Source organism: Acomys russatus, chromosome 7 (genome assembly GCF_903995435.1).
Source record: "Acomys russatus chromosome 7, mAcoRus1.1, whole genome shotgun sequence".
Taxonomy (NCBI): Eukaryota; Metazoa; Chordata; class Mammalia; order Rodentia; family Muridae; genus Acomys; species Acomys russatus.
This window is the reverse complement of record NC_067143.1, coordinates 45,258,495-45,279,268: the sequence shown is the minus strand read 5'-3', so window position 1 is coordinate 45,279,268 and position 20,774 is coordinate 45,258,495. Positions and strand designations below refer to the sequence as shown.

Sequence of the window (20,774 nt, the reverse complement as noted above, 5' to 3'; positions counted from 1 at the left end):
TAGACAAAGAATAAAAACTATTATTATCTTGACTTTAACATCTATCCCAATAGACTGTTCCCCAAGGCTGAGACAAAGTACCACCCAAATTGCTTCAATAGACAACTCACTAGAATGAAAACTGAAGGCTTCCAAAGCAAGACCAAGATTTTGCTGCGTGCCAGGAAAGGAAGGGAAACAGCAATCTCCCAGTGGAAATTCTCATTTTGAAATGACCAAGCCCAAGCATACTTTTTAAAAGAGCATTAAGGGCTGGAGAGATGGCTCGGCAGTTAGAAGAGCATTAGATGTTCCCAAAGACAGGTTTAATATGTGTGTGTGTGTGTGTGTGTGTGTGTGTGTGTGTGTGTGTGTGTGTGTGAGAAAGAGAGAGAGAGAGAGAGAGAGAGAGAGAGAGAGAGAGAGAGAGAGAGAGAATAAAAAAGAAACTGGGAGGGGGGTGGGGAAGAGCTCATTCGTCAGAGAAGAAACTGTTAGGCTCTCTGTGTCTCTTAAATGCTTGGATCCAACCTTATTTCCTATCTTAGAAAAACCCCTTGGAAGAAAGGTCTCAGGGTAAGAGCTACTTGAAAGTTCCTCCACTTTGGAAACGGGAAGGCTCCTCCATTAATTAATGTCAAAAACGCTGCCTGCATGAATTCCTCTGCCTGTCTTCTGGAAGCCACACAGGAAAGTCCTCCTACCCCACCCCCACCCCTGCCTGCACCTGCTGCTTGCCTTCCTGACGCTTAAGGCTTTAAGGACACCGTTAACAATTATCAGAGGACAAAAAACCAGAACTACATGCTGACCTTTGAATAGCTTACTCATCAAATTTAAAGGTCTTTTTACTTTTGAAGCATCATCAGCTACCACGACTTAGAGCCTGTTCCCATTTAAAGTGAAAGGCCAAAGAACGAGATTTTCCTAAATTGGCATAATTTAACTAAATTACCACAAAACTGACCTCAGAAACAAAGAGAAACGGACCAGGAGAGGGCCAGATTTTTTCCTGGCAGCACCACAGTGGCAAATATCCCAGAACTAAGGAGAGCTGCCAAGTGGGAAAGAGAAGAGGAAAGGACTTTCCGAAAGCAGCCAGCCCAGGCACCCTGCCTCCCCCACAGCTGGAGGGAGACTGAGCAACACACAGGTAGGTCTGCTGTGATCTTTATTACAGCACATTTCAGAGCCCAGCACTGAGCGCAAAGGAAGCGGCCCCGTTTCCTGCACTGGCATCACCCATCCTACCAGCTGCAGCTGCAGCATTTTTAATCCAGCTTCTGCTTTTGCTTTCATAGCAGGAATGGGGACTTGCGATGAGCCAGCGAGACTTCAGCCTCAAAACCAAGGAGGCATCCCCATTTGTGAGAGACCTGCCTCTGCCCCTCTGGTGAATGGCAGTCAGGAACCATGCCAGTGCTGATGGCATGCGAGCTGTGGCGATGACAACACAAAGGCGGTGAGTGAGGACTGAGCAGTCACCAGAGTGGGATGGCTGCACCCACCATCGTCACTCTCTTCTGTCTCAACCTTGGCCCAACAAATATAATGACAAATGAGAGAAATTAAAAAATTACAAAAAAAAATAAAATCTAAGTGAATGGGTATGCAGGTAGAGGAACATAAAAGAAGGAAAAGTGATTTTTTAAAATTGTTCAGGGCTGCTTTCTGTAATTGCCAAAAAAATCTGAGATCCATTGTTTCATGTGTCTGACTTCCACAGAGCGGGCTAACTGCAAGGATGCTGGATCCGTGGCAGTGCTGAAGCGCAGATCTAAATGGTGAGCTCCCTGGGGGATGTTGACGGCCACCAGGGTATCGGAGAGGTCTTCAGTAACTCCACCCCCTGACCATGGGTCTAGGTCACCATTGCTGCGAGTGAGGGAGACAAGAAGAACAAAGGTTGTCAGTTCTTCATGACCATGTTCAAATAAAATAGGAGAATCCTTCTCTATGCCTAAACCTGAACATATAAACAACTTGGGAGTCTGAGGATCTACTTTGTCATGTAAGAAGCCTCTTAATGCTTGAGTTTCATACTGTTTCCCCAAAACACAGGAGCAAAGAAGACTGAATCTGGTGACAGAAAACAAAACAAAACAAAACAAAACAAAACAAAAAACCCAGCAGTATGAGCAAGGGCTGATTGTGAAGCCTGGGCAACAGGACCCTGAAAGTCTCGTGAACACATGTGGTCTGATGTTTCTTAGTCAAGTGTCGGTATGCAGCGCCACACTCTATGAAAGGTGACAGGAAGCACATCTATGTCGACTAAAAACTGAATCATAAGTACACCAGAATGCTTTTCCAGAAAGCTTGAAATCTGTTTTCAAATTTTTGTGTCAAATCAACACAGAAGGCCACACACTTTTTGCAGTTCCTGAGGCTGTTTTTTGCCAGTGTTGAAATGAGTGGAAGTGTTTGTCTTAATTTGAGTTTGTTATAATTTCAATTCCCATTTAGTGATTTGTACATTAGTAAAGTCACCATCAAAACATGGTTCTGAAGCTTTGTCATTCAATAAGCTACCACATGGGCTGGGTGCAGTGGCCATAATCTCTGTAATCCCTATAATTCCAGCATTAGAGGAGGCAGGGGCAGGCAGATCTCTGAGTTTGAGGCCAGCCTGATCTACAAAGCAAGTCCAGGACAAGCAAGGCTACACTGAGAAACCCTGTCTCAAAAAAACCAAAACCAAAAATAAATAAATAAATAAATATGCTGCCACATAAATAGCTTTTACCATAGTATTCAATTTAGTTGTGACTTCCTTAACATGTGCTCAGCCTTCCTATATCAATTCACATATACCTACAGGCCAATCTGATTAAAGCAATTCTTCTGTTGAGGTGCCCTCTTCTCTTGTGTGTAAGTTTGTGTCAACTTAACAAAAAATTCACACGCATACGCACACGCACACACCTCATGATGTTTTAGGTAAATTTACAATTTTGTGTTAAGCCATAAAACTCAGAAGTCTAAATCAAAAACTAACACTGAAATACCTAGGTGTAAGGATCAGGTCATATTCCTGCTTACAAGTTTTTTTAAATTATATTTAGTTATTTACACATGAGCGTGGGGATGCATGCATTCCGTGGTGTACCTGTGTGAATATGGAGGCCAGAAGACAATTTGCAGGATTCAGTTTCTCCTTTCACCACTTGGCTACCCGGAATTGAACTCAGGTCCTCAGTCACCAGGTCTGTCAGCAAGTGCTTCGACTTGCTGAGCCACTTGACTGGTCCCAATGTCCCCCTTTATTGGCACTTCTTAGAAGATCTTTACCTACTACTTGAAATCTAGGAAGTGTGTGTGTGTGTGTGTGTGTGTGTGTGTGTGTGTGTGTGTGTGCGCGCGCGCGCGCGTGCGTGCGTGCGTGTGTGTTTTCTGACTTTTGTTTAGTGCATACTCCATGTTTCTGTTATTTTAACAAAATCTGAAGTGCAAAAATTTCAAAGATTACATAATCAGATAACTAGAAGTATCCATATGATGCAGACAATCATTACTTTAGGAAAAGCTTCACTAAATTCAAACTTTACACAGATTATTACTGTTCTTGTCTGTATCATAAGTGTTCCCCAAAGGTCCATGTGCTGATGGCTTGGGTGTGCCTTTGGAGAGAATGATAGGACCCAGCCTCCGCTGTGTGGATGAGCATCTCTCCCACAAGGTAAATAGTTTAACTCCACCACTTACATCCTTGCCATGAGCTCTCAAAGAGTAAGGCTAACCAACCATGGATTAAAATGTCTAAAACTGAGCCTTTTCTCCTTTTAAGTTGTTTATTTCAGGCATTTTTCTAATACCATGTCTCCCAGCTTTCCCAAATATTTTATTATCAAAATACAGCTACTCGCATCACAGTTCCTACATGGAAGTCTACTTAGACATCTCAAGCACATCACATCCCAAGTGAGCCCCCTTCATCTTCTTAGTCCCCATTAATGGCAACTCCCATAGTTGCTTGGGTCAAAGATTTGCTTCCATCCTCTAGCCTTTGTTTAACCCCAATCTGTCAACAGATCCCTCAGCTGTATCCTAAAATCCATTCAGAATCTGACTCCCTTCTCACACCACTGCTACACCACAGCCAAAGTCTCCGTTCTTTCTCTCTACAGCCCGATCCCAAGAAAGCAGTCATTTCCTTCTCTAAAACTGAGTTAGTCTGTTACTCCACTGCTCAAAATATTGAAGTTTTCCATCTCACTCAGTGTAAAATCTCAAGTACTTTCTAGAACCAGCAGGCTTTTACATTCCCCAAGCCTGTGTGGCCTCTGTGAACCCATCTGAGTGAGTGCCTCCCTCACTAACCACTAAGAACATTCCAGACCAAAGATTTCCTTTCTCTGCTGGAGTACCCTTCCTTCCCACCAGCCTCATGGCTGGCTTCTGCACTTAGCCAAGTCATTTTGCAAAAGCTACCATTTGGCAAGGTATTCCTGGTATGTATGTATTTGTATATATGTGTGTGTGTGTTTGTGTATATATATGTCTCTGTGTGTGCATGTATGCATGAGTGTATGTGTATTCACATACATATGAGTATGTGCGTGTATATACAAATGTTTATGTATGTATATGTGTACTTATGTGTGTGTGCATTATGTAAGTGTATTATATACATGTGTGTATTGTATACATATGTGTGTGTATGTGCATAAATGTATTGTGTGCTTGTGTATGTGTGTATGTATGTATGCGTGTATACGTGTGTGTGTGTGTGTGTGTTCCTTGTATCCCTGATACTTTCCTTCCTTCCCACACTTCATCAGCCCCCTCCCTGGCTTATTTTTCTTTTTCCTTAGTATATTTGTTGATACTGCCTTGTTTTATTACCTGTCAAACCAGGGCGCTACAAAGTTGAAGATTTGGGGTTCTTCTATTATGTGCCTAGTGTCTAGGACCAGCTGTGGCTCACAGTAGGAGCCAAACAAATACTTAAAGAAATTAAGTATCAGTTTATCTGTTGTTTACAGAAATTAAGTATCAGATTATCTGTTGTCTCACACTAGAGGTCCCCCAGGGGACCTGTGAGGAAATGTTTGCAGGTTTATGAACACATAATCTCTTCAATATTTTCTGACATGCAAGAGTGGAGTCCATCTAAACGACTAATACAAATGCATGTCTAGCCTTTCTGCTGTGTCAGTAGCAGGAAGAACATCAGTATAAAGTTTAAATCGTTACTAAGCCACTTGACTTCTAGAAACCTCAAGTCCTATACATACTATAAAAAAGAAATTATTTAAAAAGTCTTTCTCATACAGATGTTAAGAGGCCAAAGTTGAATAATACAGATGGGAATAAGGCACAAACCGTAACATATCACACAAATAATCCAGTTCTTAAATTTATCATCCTACACTGTAAGCTTGGGTAGCGGTAATGCCTCCGTGTGGTAAACAAATCATGAAATGATTCAAAACTTTCTCATATAAGTTTATTCAGAACACAAATTCTATCCGCCTTTTCTAGATAAGTGCACTGCACAAACTGAGTTGGAAAATAAACATCCAATCATGCTAAGTGTAAATGTGTTTGAAATATAACTGTAAATTCCCTTTTCCATCATATACTCCTCTTAAAGGAAAAAATGTTTAGCTGTAACTTACTAATATCATTTTGCGGGGGTGTGGGGAATTACTCCAAAAGCACACTTTACTGGTTTTGTTAAAAATAACAAAAGGTTGGCTTCTCTTGAGAGAACAAACAGCCTTTTTCAGTGCTCCCGTTTGACAGGCTCAACCCAGACAGGAAATGCTCCATTATTTGCAAAACAAAAAAGTCCCTGCAGTCACGTGATGAGCAAGCTGCATCTGATTTAAAAGGTCATCTGAAGCACCTGGTGACTTAGCAACAGTGTTTGGCACTGCTGAGAGACCTAGTGAGCACATGGACCTGGATTTCTCAGTTCGGACCTGTGAAAGCTATGCCAGCCAGTGGAAAATCTAAAAAATAAAATAAAATACCGCTTTCCTGGGAGACTACAGGTAGCTGGGTAAAATCCCCAACAACCAGCCTCACTTAATCACTGACTATAGTTAATTTGTCTGAGAAATGATGTTAGTTTTTCATGGAGTCCCTTCTGAATCACCATTGGTGAAATAGTCTACGGGTTTTAGAAAACGCAAATCCTCCCAAGAAAACCACCATGCAATAAAAAGAACTGCCGAAGAGAGGCTGTAACAGCTACTATTTGTTGAGGCCTCAGCTCCCCCAACAAGTGTTTGCTGAGCACCTACCTTGTGTCGGGAGCTCATTGGCCCAATAGGATCAAGAGACAACAGTACAGATAAAACTCTGACCTCATTGCAGTTATTTCCACAACAATCTATTCACTCCTCAAGTAAATGTGTTAGATAACTGCTATTATTTCTCAATTCCATAAATTAGCAATTTGCCCAAGACCATGTAGTTTAATTATGGGATGAACAAAAGGACACCCAAGCTGCACCTGACTCTAACTGCAAACCTTAACTGGAAAACTTCCAAACCAGCAATTTCATATTGAACTTTCCAACCAAAGCAGCCACCATACTTGTATGTTTCTGTGTGTCAAGCTATAGGGAGAAGCATGAACACAAGATATTGTCCATGTGTGCTGGGAGTTGGCCTATTGTATTTTGATGCTAATTAATAAAAAGCCAGCACACCTGGCAAATGGGATAGGTGTGGCTAAAGTTCCTGGCCTTGGAGAGACAGAGAGAATCTTGGGACGAAGAGAGGCCAGAGGAGAACACAGGAGAAGAAGGCCGCCATGAGTTAGATGGAAGAGAAGCACATGGCCAGTATGGATGGAGGATTTGGCCCAGATGAAGAACATTAGCTAGCAAGTATATGGGATTATAGATGGGAGGTACCTTAATAGAAATTATTAGAAGTAGATGGCATGGGATTGGGGCAGGGATCCCATACCTGCCTCACTATGGGAAGTAGTTTAGGGGACTGATATCTGCCCTGCCCCAGGTTAACTAAGGCTATTTTAAAATATAACAGGTGTCTGTGTCTTGATTGATTGCTAGCAGGTCAGAAAGTACTGTTGTAATAATAATAAGTATATGACAAATAATAAACATTGTTAGGCCGTACTGGTAATTTGACAACAACACATGTGAGCTTGTACACATGTCCTCACTCAACACACACAGAATATACACCAGATACACCAGGGGCTATTCTTTTATTTATGGTTGAAGCAGTTTCAGAAATGCACAAGTGTGTGTGTGTGTGTGTGTGTGTGTGTGTGTGGTGTTTCTGTTTCTGTGTCTGTGTCTATGTATGTGTCTGTCTGTGTATGTGTATCCATGTGTGTCTATGTGTGTGTGTTTCTGTATGTGTCTGTGTGTCTGTCTGTGTGTCTATGTGTGCATATCTGTTTCTGTGTCTATGTGTGTGTCTGTGTGTCTTTGTGTCTGTGTGTTCATGTGCACATCTGTTTCTGTGTCTGTGTGTGTGTTTCTTTGTGTCTCTGTGTGTGTGTGCATGTGCACAACTGTTTCTGTGTCTGTGTGTGTATGTGTGTGTGTCTGTCTGATTGTCTGTGCATCTATGTGAGGGCCTGTGTGTATGTTCTGGACAGGATAGGAACAACATACAGATGTAAAGTGCATGGGAGTATGTAGACTTTGTTTTACTTCTTACATACATGTAGTTTCTAGGCTTGAATCTGAGTACTTAGTATTTTGCCGGGCTAACTTTTATTTAGTTTGAGATTGTTCTGAAATAGGGTCTCACTAAGTTGCTAAGTAGACAAACCTGCTGCCTAAGCTTGCTGAGTGGCGGGGACTAACAGGCTGCACCCCCCAGGTCTAACCTGGCTTAACTCATTTAAATATGACAGCAGCTCTGTGAAGTGGTACTGCTTCTCTTATTTTTCACACGACAAGCTTGAGCATCAGACAACATGAGTCATCTCATTTGAGACAGGCTCCCTTTACCTTTGTGCAGCTCTCTTAGACAGCCGTTCCTTATACTGAACTATGATGACCCACTGGCCCCTGAAATGTCTCTCGTAAAATCTGGCCCCACTTCCAGTGAGAGAGAAGATAGTGCTCATGACAATTTTGAATACTAACAGCAGGCAAACAGATAACTAAAAGAAGTATCTGTAGTGGATGGATGCAATAAGAAAGGAGATTGTATTTGACCAGAGCTCATATGTTAAACATGCAAGCAAAGGATAAAGATTCTACTTAAATAAATTTGATCTTTCGTTTTATTATAAAGTCTTTTCTTCACGAGTTTAAAGTTGTGGATGGCAGGAGAGCTATATGAACAGTCCCTAAAGATAATCTCCAGGTGGGAAACCAAACTGACAACATTCTTTCTCCTCTGGTAGAACAGAGATGAGCTTAGAGTCCCAGTGTTCAGCATTGGTATGTGAGAACTTAATCTCCACTAGTAATAAGATTCGTAATAAAAGATAGGTCCTTTGGAGACATGATTGACTTACGTTGGGATTATCACCAAAAGGCTGAAATAAACCAAACATGGTGGCACATTTCTTTAATCCCAGCACTTGGGAGGCACATGCAGGTAGATCTCTGTGAGTTAGAGGCCAGCCCAGTCTATGTTGTGAGTTCCAGGCCAGCTAGGGCTACATAGTGAAATGTTGTCACAAACAAGCAAACAGAGCTAGGAGAAACTAGCTTAGGTTCCTTTCCACTCTTTTCTTCCATACATGACCACAGCCTTCAAAGCGCCATCTTAGAAACAGAGATTACACCTTCGCTAAACACAGAACCTGTCAGAATCTTCCTTTTAGATTTTCTGGCTGATACAACTGTGATCAGTAAGTTTACACTGCTTATAAATTGCCCAGTCTCAGATGTTTTGTAACAGCAGAACTAATAATGAAGCCAGACTCTAAGGCTTATACAGACACCTTTTTTCAATGTTTAAGATCCAAGCCTAGAAACTACATGTGTGTAAAAAGTACAACAAAGTCTACATACTCCCATGTTCCTAATTTCAAACACTCTAAATCTAATAGACAGTAAATGAATTTATTTGTTCAATTACTACTTTCACAGCCGAACTGAATAATATAGTTTTGAAGAGTCCAACTAAGAATGAGAAGTACAATGTAAAGAAATTAAACCCAAAGAAGCTGTCTGTTTTGTCAGAATGCCTCGCCTTTTTTTTTTTTTATAAACAGGTTATCTGTTGGGTTAGAAAATAGCAGGAGTCTGACAGTCACAGGCTTAAATTAAGCACGGCTGGAATCAACCTTCAGCACTTCTCATTGTTAGAGACCACTCTGTGTGCGCAGAGGGCCCAGTCTGACTCTTGTTTAAGAAAGTGTAAAAAGAACGATGCTCAGAAATTCCACCACAGGTCTAATGATGATGTATGCGTTGGCATCGACAGACTTCCAGAGCTATCTTTCCCAGGGCTAGGCATAATACACAGCTTCCTGCATAATAGACAGGTGCTCTTACTGCTGAGCTATGTTTCCAGCCTTGGAGAACCTTTCTTTTTTTTTTTTTTTTTTTTTTTTTTTTTTTTTTTTTTTGCTGGTTCATGTCTCTTTAATGAGATTAAAGGCTCCTGTGTATGTTTTGGGAGTGAGTAAAGACAGCACAGTCCTCGGTACTGCACCTCTTTAAGGCTCCAGCCCTTCCAGGCAGATTCTAGAAGGGTGGGAGGGGCCCACATGGAAGAGGACTGCCGTTGAAACCAGGGCTGTGAGAACCTTTCAATTAACTGGTTGCCCGCTGAATAGCTGACAACCGAGCCAGACATGAAAAAACGTGATGTCACCACCGCGCATACATAGAGCCGACACATTAACTCTAATGTGAACCAGCACCAAAGGTGTGACTTCTTGAAAGCACTGAGGAAGAAGAGCAAGTGGGTGCGTTGGCATGAGGAAGGCAGCTCCCCTTAGAGCTTCCTGGTTGAGCTTCTGTAAATGTCTCAACTCAGTGACTCTCAGCATCTCCCTGAGTGGAAGGAGGGCTCTCACGACTACTTCCCGAAACAGCTGTGAGGATTCTGGGTAATTTGTTTAAAGCGCCTCACATCTTATAGTACCTGGAAGGAAGTAGAGTGGTGACTTCAAAAGTAACAGTTGAACCACTGTGGGATATTATTGTTACAGTTACTAGCCATAATGACGCCAACTGGGAACAAACGCTGAAGTTTTGCTTCATGCTGGAGAGGTTTTAGTTAGGAAAGCCCCATAAGCTCACTACTGTATTCTACGTTTCTTTACTGCCCTGCACTTTCCTAACCCTGTTCTCTCGACCATTCTGCAAGGGTCCCCTTGGGACCAGCAGAACTCACCTGAAAATGATGTTTGAATGTGAGAGGATGTTTTTGCCTCCGTATACGGTAGTGATCCAGGAAGGTCGTGGCCTCACACCCCACTGTTTATAACAGTCATCAGAATACTTTTGCAAATCCCACGCACGGGGTTCAAACATGTCATCGATGCCATTAGTGCAAAAAGGCAGGACTATTTCCGTGCAGGTCTAAAAGCAAACCGGGAAAGGAAATGAGATGAATTTTCCAAGATCATTCAGCTGGTGAGTGGCTAAGCTGGGGCCTCGACTTGCAATTACACTTCAGTCCCACTCCCCACCCCACCCCCCGTACATCCCTGTCACACAGCTCCTCATTTCCCATAGAAAGGCATGGCTGAAAGGTCACAGAACTGAAGAAGTGCTCTCCTTTTCTTTGCAAGGAGCATTCTTTCACGTCTATGATCATCTTTAACCCCCAAGTCAACCTTATGAGAAAAGCATCTTCATCAGCACCACCACCACCACCACCATTTATTCTGTGCAGATACAAGAATGCTGGCACAGAGAGAATCAAGTTGGACATCACTTCTGTCATGGAGCCACACAATGCCTCTGTTCTAGGGCTTGTCAAGGTATACTACAGGGTTATTATCTCTAACTTTCTCACTATTTTCTGATGAGATCCTGCTATTTACGACTTTGTCTTTGAATCATAAGAGAGCCTGATCCACTCACTGAGCGTCTGGTGAATGGGTGAGTGAACGAATGAATGAAAGGACTAACGAACTTATCAGTAGCCGCACAGTATAACACAAAGCATCTAAACTCGAATGAAGGTTAGGTGATAAACTCTCGTCTGGTCTCTCTTGTACCACAACTGTATCAGCAAAGAACAAAGCCTGCCCCAAGAGTCATACATGCTCACCTGGTAGCCCCAAACCCGGGATCCCAAATTGGCAATTGTTGTTTCGAAAATATTATTGCATTCGGACTGGCCTGAGTAATTATAATACACATTCAGTGCTTGGTAAATGTTCTGAACCAGCAGGGAGTCAGACATGTAGGGATTTTTCAGGTACTGGCACACTACCTGCCATTTTGGAGAGATAAACAGAGGAAGAGTCAGATATAAATATAAAATTATAGTTTAACAACACAAAGAAGAAATGTGATTATAATTTGATCATAAAGCATTCTTAAACATCTAGCTGAAGCCAAGATTGGCTCCATATGCCTGTAAAACCAGTACACCAGAGGGAGAGATAAGAGTATGGTGGGTATGAAGCCAGGATTGGCAACAGTGACTTCCAGAACAATCAAACATAAATCTAACCATGCTCCTTAAGTTTTTCTGTCTCTTGAGCATAATTCTCCTAAACAAACTCCATAAACTAGCAAACCTTTTGAATTCTCCACGCACTGCAGAAATAATGCAGACATTTTCATGCTGTGCAAAGCCTTACCTAGTTACCACCCCAGCTTATTCTGTATAGCCTTTCCAGGGTAGGAAAACCATTTCCCACCTCATTCTTTCACACCCCTGCTCATCCTCAAACCCTTTTTCTCACTCTTCAATTACGTGAATGCTGGCCAGGTCGTCCTTTTCAATGTCCAGCTCAAATATTCCCTCCTTCTTGAGGTCGTTCTCATCTGTGTTTTCAAGTCTGAAGGAGCCAAACTGCTCTCTCCTTGGTGCTCTGCTATACTCTGTTTCTGTTTTTATCACAACCCCTATAATGCTGTCTATACTAATTTGATTCTACATTGTGCTTAGCATGATGCTTATCAAGGTCTCAGATAACTAAATGTTTGCTGAGTGAAGGACTGGGCTTTTTTAATTAGCATAAAAGTATTGGGGTTGGGTTTGGCATTTCAAACGAAAGTTGTCTCCTCTCCAGTCCCCCATTCCCGTGTTATTCTTCCATGCCCATGCACTCCCATCAGCCTCCTTTGCATTTTCACTGAAGGGTTATATTTTTATGAAAATTTACAAGCTTTGTTATAAGAAAACAAATGGCTCCTAGTTCCAACATCTGCGGTACTCGAGCCATGCCATGTCATACAACCACCCAGCTCACAAACACTCCTTCACCAGCCTATAATAAATGTCTAAATCCCAGCTCTGAAAAATCACAGACAATACTCTAGGTTAGGAATCAAAATGGAAACAGCTCAGAGGGTGGATAGGAAACTTTCCAAGGTGAAGAAATAGTTCATATCTTCATAGGAGCCTGACTTGCATAACCAACACACACACACATCTGTGTATTCTGCTATATGTAGATTTCTATTCCCTTCAGAAAAAAAGAATCATGATATAAAACTAGAAGGAGGAACTTTGGGAGCAGAATGGTATAAGCAGGGATGAAACACAGAGAGACATAGAGAGAGGGAGAGAGAAAAACCAATAGTAAGCATGCATGAAAATTTCATTACAAAGTCAGTTACTCTATATGTTAAATTAAATTGTTTCAAAAATTATCATAAAGTAGGCCTGTGTGTAGTGGTGCACACTTTTATTCCCAGAACTTGGGAGGCAGAGCCAGGCAGATCTCTATGTGTTTGGGACCAGCCTTGTTCTACATAATAAGTTCCAGGATAGCCAAGCCAATACATTAAGACTCTATTTCAATAATAATAATAATAATAATAATAATAATAATAATAATATAATAATAATGCATCATAAACTAATGCTGAACTCTAGTTGATAATACAAAATGTTAATTATTTAGGAGGAGTTGTATAGTGGATGTAAATATGTTTTTGTTTTGATCCCAAGAGACTTGTGAGAGAACAGGTGATGTTTGTCCACTAAAAGAGGAACTGCCTCCTTCGAGGTCATGGTCTTTGCCAACTGATAAACATCCTAGTATGGACTCTGGGAGGATATGTGTGTGTGTGTGTGTGTGTGTGTGTGTGTGTGTGTGTGTGTGTGTGTGTATGGACAGAGAGGAGGCCCCGAAGAAGAGGTTTGGCTTTTTGGTTTGGGATTTTGGCATTGCTTCTTATTTGTTTGGCTGTTCATTGCTCTGCTTCGAGACACTCCTAGAGAGAACTCCTCCACAGAATGCTTCGAGGTCTGACTGCTGCTCTGGGTTTCAGCTGCTGCAGTTGCAGTCACCTTTGATGAATTGCTGGTTTGCTGTTTAACAGGTCTGCTGAAATCCTGACTGGAAAGGGTGGAATCACTCCAAGGAACTGAGTCTAAAATGGTCTACTTTTCCTGCTCTCACTAACCTCTTTTCACTCCTATCTAGGGTGAATGGGTTGGAAGGCAGGTATATGCATTAAAGAACCTCAAATAAAGTAGGTTTGAAAAAGTTCAAAGCCTACAGAGTTGTCTATAATTTACTTTGAAGTGTATTAAAATTAGAACAGATAAAAACATTGCTGGATGAATGTGATAAGTCAAATATACTGAAATAGTATTTATAAAACTTAGGAAGTAAGGGCTAGAGATGTAGCTCAGTTTTGGAGCACTTGCTTAGCATGTTCAAGGTAAGTTTATGGGTGTTCACTGTCCAATATCTTTCAACTTTTCTGTATATTTGAAATATTTCATAATAAAACATATTAGGGAAAAAAATCACAAACAATGGAATCATAGCTGAATCACAGCAAAGCCTACTGATTATTAAGCCTTGAGTTTATAACCAACACATCATCTCATTCTTAAAATCGCCTACCTTCCTGATAGATTATTGTTCATACTTTGCCTAGAAGAAACTGACTATAAGGTTAAATCGCTTTATTTCAGTTCACCAGCTAGCAAAGAGTAAAACTGAGATTTATTCCTGTGGATCTCTCCTTCTGAAATTGATATGCTATCCACTGCACGACACTCATAGGAAAGTGCCTCCTCAGGAAAACACAAACAGCTTCTATGGCAAAGCCACTCAGCCTGCATCATACCCAGTCAACAATTTAACACAACTTCAGCGAACTGTTCACTTCCCATTTCATATGGAAAAAATATGTAAAGTATACAAATCTGATTAAAAGAAGAAGTAAGTCTAGAAAAGGAGGCAGGAGGGAAGAAGCCCTGTTCTGCCTCAAAAAGAGGTCCTGGATGGAGGATGAAGCCTGGGCTAGGGACACACCCCTGGTCAAGAGAGAAGACAATGAGAAGAAAGTGTCCAGTCCTCCTCACCATGCTGCCTAGCACTGGTGTACAGCATTACTTTCCTGAAAAGCAGAGAAGAAATAAATTATAGGGAAAATTCTGTGCCTTTCCTTGACAATATTTTTCTTTCTTTCTTTCTTTCTTTCTTTCTGTGTGTGTGTATACACGCATGCATTCTCACACGCACCAAAGGTTCACTTCAGGTTTCATACTGAAGAACCCAGTTCACTTTTTTTGAGACAAGGCCCTATTGGTCTGGAGCTCATCAGTTGTTAGGCAAGATTGTCCCCGCTTCCCCATCCCTGGGATTGCAAGCCCAAAGACAAGCCACGGTGCCCAGCGTCCTCACATGGCCTCTGGGGTCACATGCAGGCCTTCATACTTATAAAACAATCCACTTCACCACGTGAGCCTCGGCCTCGGCCCATTGATGACAATTCCTCCATGGACTATTAACTGGGGCTTCGTGTTCTTAAGCAAGCAAATTTAAGAAGTCATGTATTAGCAAATATGGAGAGCTGCCTCTTCTTTCATGTTGTGCGTGTGTGTCTGCATGTGTGAGGCACACAGCTATGTGGGAGATTGTGTGCACATGTGTGTAGGTACGTAGGCTCAAGGCTGACATCAAAAGTATTCCTAAATCCCTCTTTGTCTAAGTCACTGAGGCCTGGTCTCACTAAAATGGCCTGTCTACGCAATCAGCTTGACCTAAGGGTCCACTGTCTGCTGAGTGCTGAGACGACTTGTAGTTTTAGAAATTCTGAATGTGAGAAAAATCACAAAACACATTATCTTAAAAGAAATTAAATACACCTTTAAAAAAAATAACAGCTTTAATCCCAGCACTCAGGAAGGAAGCACAGGCAGATGGATCTCTGTCTTTGTCAGTTTGAGGGCAGCAAGTTCCAGGACAGCCAGAGCAACACAGTGAGAGCCTGACTTAAAACAAAACAAACAATAGCAACAAAACTATGAGGCCAAATACAATAAATCAGTGGGGAAAGCTACTTACTATAAAGCCTGAGGACCTGAGCTTGAGCTGAAAACCCACATGGTAGAGAGAACCAACTCCCACAAGTTGGCTTTCAGATGCGTACTATAGCATACACACCCACAGACACAACACACACACACACACACACACACACATGTGCATGCATGCATGTGCAAGCGCACATGCAAACACAAATAAATGTAAATTTTTAAAGGAAAAAGTAACTGTAAAGTCATAACTATATACTGTGCCCATGTTCAAGGTGTACACAAACAGATCTGCACTAAACTGAAAGTACAAACCTACTGCACCTAAAGTTGTAGGAAATGCCATCTAAGGAAAAGTTACAAGACAAGCAAGTGGTGACTTTTTATTCTTTCAACTCTTTAATTATTCATGGAAACTCGAGTTCCCTAACATTTAAAATTGCAGTTTTCTCAGAAAGCATTCCTAAGATGCACAGCAGTTACAAATAGCCAAACGGTTCTGAAGCTAAGAGCTAAGGGCTGTACAGAAGCATCCACCACCACCAACTGACCCCCCACTCCTTTCTAAATTGGGATGTCCTCAGCAGACTCAGCTCTTTTCAGGGCCTGCACGGAACTAGAGCAGACTCAGAGGAAAGCTTTCTGTTCAAGCAGTGTGGTGGATGAGGCCAGCAGATGATGCAAGCTAGGCAAGAGAAAAGAGGGGCTGATGTGCAAATACCTAAAACTCCTGAAAGGCACAGTAGCAAGTGGGTATGACTCATGTACTGGCATTAGACTCCCCCACCCCCTTTTACAGCAGGAACACTGGGCCTCTGTTGAGGAAAGAAAAGGAGTCCTCATGAATAGCCATCTCTACAAAGAGCAGTTATTGTCTCTTAAAAGACACAAGCGTGGCTGGAGGCTGGCACCAGATAACAATACCTGGGTTTCTGCAGCCCCACAACATAGAGGCCAGAGCCCTGGCCTCTACTGACAGAAATTCCATTGACCTGATTAGGGCCAGTTTTGGGCCCACTGGCCTTCTGAGGGCAGATGTTCCTGGGAGGACTGGGTTCAGTTCTAACCATCAACTCTTCAGAAAGATACTCACCAATGTAAAACAATATACAGAGGAGCAGTGAGGCTGGGGAGCCCAGGACCAGATGCCTTAATAGTGATCACTTGAAACATTGTAACTTTTTATTATTACAAATAAGCTTGCATATCTCTATGGCTAAATCTTTACCCTTAATGACTCCAAGAAACGTTCTTACAGGAATCATTGCTTCATAAGAGACAAATATTGTAAGATCCTGTCTAGCTACCTTTATATAAAGGAAGTCCAAATTTATAGTTTTCTTGTACACTATTTAGAATGCCCGAAGCTTCAAAACACACTGCTGTACTAAGGGTGCAGCCTCCGTACTATTTCATGACTACTCAAGGGTATAGTGGTTCAAAGGGAGATAGTCATATATTCTTTGATCAGATGTATAATGTGATAAAATGCGTAAAGATCAAATCGACGGTAAGCTATATGAAACCATCACATTTGAAAGTCAAACATCAGCAATATTGGTACAATCTCATGTAGTACCTCATCTTAATCTTGATAGTTTGTAAACATTAGACCCCTGATCAGGACAAGCACATCCACTGCTAGTTACTTACTGGGGCACTGAGATTTAATTAGACAGCAGGAAGAGACTCCAAAACAGTACAACAAACACAAATGTTCCCTGTGTGTGCTGTTAGCTTTGTTTGGAGTGTGTGTGTGTGTGTGTGTGTGTGTGTCTATGTGTGAGTATGTGTGCGTGTTTGTGTGTCTATGAGTGTGTGTATGTGTGTGTAACAGAGAGAGAGAGAGAGAGAGAATCATTCACCAAATTCCCCAAGCTGTCTTCAAACTTGCAGTCTTCTTGCTCCAGCCTCCCAAGTAGCTAGCCTGTTGCACCAGGCCCAGCTTTCACATTTATCATCAAAAAACATGCTTTTAATTGTTTGGTTGTCTTGATATATTTTAGTTGGCTTTTTAATTTTAAAAAACTAAAGAGTTGTTTTATTGCAGTATAAGTTTAAATACATTTCCAATAGTTTTTTTTTTTTAAATTAAAATGGTACATTAACAGGACACTAGATGCTAGCCACTTGAATCAAATACAATTAATTTACTTTATTTTTTCTAGTGTAAGTAAACACTCAAGAAACATTTTTTAAAAAAAAATATAAGAGACTGGAAAGGTGGCTTAGTGGTTAAGCGCATCCGTTGCTCTTGCAGAGGGCCTGGGCTTGTTTCCCAGCACCCTCTGCTCACAGCCATCCCTAACTCTAGATCCCATACACCTGGTGCTCTCTTCTGTACCCCTTGGGAACCAGATATGCACACAGTGCACCTACACACATGCAGCCAAAGCTATCATACACATAAAAATAAATCTAAGAAGTTTTAAAGAACATTATAAGCCCATTTTAATAACTCTAGTTTTTAAAAGTACAGAAAGAGGGGCTGGAGTGATGGCTCAGTGGTAAAGAGCACTGGATGCTCTTCCAAAGGACCTGGGTTCAATTCCAAGCAACCACATGGCAGCTCACAAGTGTCTGTAACTCCAGTGCCAGTGGATCTGACTCCCTCACACAAACCTACATGCAGGACAAACACCAAGGCACATTAAATACATTTTTTTTTAAGTATAGAAATAGTGTAGAAGCCAGGGGTGTCTGCACAAGCCTACAGCCGCAGCTCTAGAAGTACTGAAACCAGAGGAGCACACATTCCAGGCTAGTCCAGGCTACAACACTATACTTCCTCGCAAAAAACTCAAGAGGTGTAGAAAGTAGAACACCCATGCAATGTGAAACTGATCAGCTCTGTACCCCAATGTAAACTGCCCTTTCTGCCAACACATAGGCAAGAAAGTAAGGATAAAGGTGTGCTTGAAAGCCTAGGTACCTGTGCCTAGGAGGATAAGCATTTGAATAAAAGGAAATGGTGATAGGGCAGAGATACCATTCTCAAAAAAGGAAAAAGTTAGTCTTCAAAAACAAAAAGGTCAATCTTCTGTCCAGAGTATGGCATCTCCAGCCCTCCATTAGAAGAAGGATTAAACTGATACATTCAACTCTTCGGCCAGACTTTCTTTCTCTAAAGCTCCAACATCCTTCTCACACTGCCTCAGATAATCACATTAGCTTTGTCAGTAAAAGCTCTCTTTTCATAGAATGCATCTAAACCGCTTAAACCACCCAGAGAGAGTGCATACATTATCAAACGCCAAGACAAACGGAAGAGATTTTCCCTTTTGTGGCTTACTATTTCACCGTGTGTCTGCATTCTCAGAAGACTAAGTTAAAAATGGGAAGATATTTGACTGATTACCAGATAAAAGAAAGACTAGAAAAATTAAGAAATTACGCAGCCTTCTTTAAAACTGTTTTTTAAGCTAAGAAGAGGCATGGTGGTTTTGAATGTGGCCTGAACTGTCAAATGGCATGATTTTCTATTTCCTTTTTCTCTTCCTCCGTGTGTTCTGCCAGCCAAGTCCATGATTATTTCTGCATGACTGTTGGAGCTTCTGTTAGCAGTAAACAAAAGCAAATAGGGACAATGTGCAAAGACAAATTAGAGAGAATGATAGCGGAATTGATGTGGAAAACAGCATTTAGTCACTGCCCAAGGATACTCTGGAGATGCACATGGGACAGAGGGAATTAAAACACCCTCCCTTCCCTCACAAGCGGACTGTTATCTCATCAGGCTGAGCCTGAGTTACAGACTCAGAAAGGGTCTGCTGATTGTCAGCCCTTTAAAGAGGAGGAAGTGCATCAGAGAGAGGAGGAGTCCTGACTAAATGGAACCATCCAAGTGAAAGAGCAGTCCCCAGCTGGGTAGTGTTCCAGGGATTAGTGGGTTGAGAGGACAGATCGGGTCAAGAAAGGAGAAACAGAATGAACAGAGAACAGGGAGCAAGCTGAAGCCAGTTTAGAAGCGAGGCGCAGCGAGAAACAATCTGCAAAAGGCAAATGTGTAGCTAACTGTGGGAAGAGAAGGAACAGGCCATGGGAGGCTCTCAAACCAAAGGCAAGAGAAGTGGTTTTTGTCTCGGGTGGACAGTTCTAGACCACCCTAAGCTACAAAGTGAGCTTTGTGTGTCTCAAAATAATTATAATAAGCTTGTATTATCAACATCCAGAGCTTAACTCAGTGTATGTCAGCTTCCAGCCTGTTGTGTACAAGTCGTTCACTTTATACAAAAGGAAACGTAACTCTGAGAGTAAGAGAATTTATTTTGTTTTAGCTACAAATTTTTAAGCAAGGTGTAGTTTTAGTAGTTCGGTGGCACAGTTGAAAGGGCTTTTGAAACTTGGGTCTCATATAACCAATTAAATTTTCATTTCCAGCATCCATTCTAGCTGTGGAGTCAAAAATAGCCTCAAAACATAACTGTCTTTTGCTTTTTAAAACTCTTATTCTTAACAAGAGAATAACAAAACATATGCAGTAAACACTGTGGACAGCAAAAGAATCTTTAAAATTATAAAAAAGAACAGGTAAGTTTATAAAGTGCTCATGCATTTGTAGAATCAAAAATCAATGTGTTTACACTTCTTAGGTCCATATTAGTAATATAGGTATTTGTAACCATTGATATCTGTTCTTCTAAGACACACAGGTAAAAACAGGACAATTCAAGAAAGAAGAGTACCTTATCCAGGATGCTGGGGAATAAGCAGCAGCCTGGGGCCACGCCCTCCCACTAGCACCTAAATGGTACCCTCCCCCATTGTGCTGCTCAGCATCGTGACCACCCTTCATGGTGTGTGGCATTTAGAACGTTTATCAGCTCACCAAATAATCATAACACTTCAATAAATCAGCCGTTTATCATGTTTCTTCCATGTATTACATATATTTAGGCACAATAGATATATCACAAAATTAGATAAGCTACATATATAAAGTACAGCCCAGGATTTGGCACACAGTAATTATTCTATTAACAGCAACCATTGGTCTTAATGGAATAACTGATGCATTTTTTTATCCTCAGACCTCAGAAGAGGAAGCTAAGGCTAAGAAAGGCTATCTCAAATGTCCAAGATAAGATAACCAGAAAACTGCTGAACTCATCTAGCCCAGAACTGCTGGGTCCACAGAGCCCTACCTCATCAATATGTGTTCTTCTGATGAAAGCCAGAAAGAAGTTTATAAGTGAGGACAGGCTACTATCCTGTTACCTTGATAGGCCAAGAAGGCAAAGGCTTTAAAAAGTTGGCTGGGTATGGGTAGTTCACCATGGCCAGGTTCACCCAGGTCTCAGAGAGCCAGTCTTTCAGGCGTGGGATGTCCTCAGAGTTTAGGGAGGTACACAGGTGGAAGACTCTGGTAAGCCATAGCAGGCCACTGCCTGGAGACAAAACGACATTGCTGGAACCTGGAAAACGCTAGTCAA

At 41.6% G+C, this 20,774-nt stretch overlaps 1 protein-coding gene across 1 annotated transcript in view; it reads right to left on the bottom strand.

Moving 5' to 3' along the window:
- Window positions 1-1,637: 1,637 nt before the first annotated feature.
- LOC127191955 (lysosomal Pro-X carboxypeptidase-like) overlaps window positions 1,638-20,774 on the bottom strand; it is a 64,635-nt gene continuing 45,498 nt past the window's right edge. The window contains exons 6-9 of the mRNA XM_051149320.1: window positions 20,560-20,729; window positions 11,161-11,325; window positions 10,276-10,463; window positions 1,638-1,854 (exon numbers count right to left, since the gene is read on the bottom strand). Coding sequence (XP_051005277.1) covers window positions 1,638-1,854; window positions 10,276-10,463; window positions 11,161-11,325; window positions 20,560-20,729 — 740 coding nt within the window. The remainder of the gene's footprint in view (window positions 1,855-10,275; window positions 10,464-11,160; window positions 11,326-20,559; window positions 20,730-20,774) is intronic.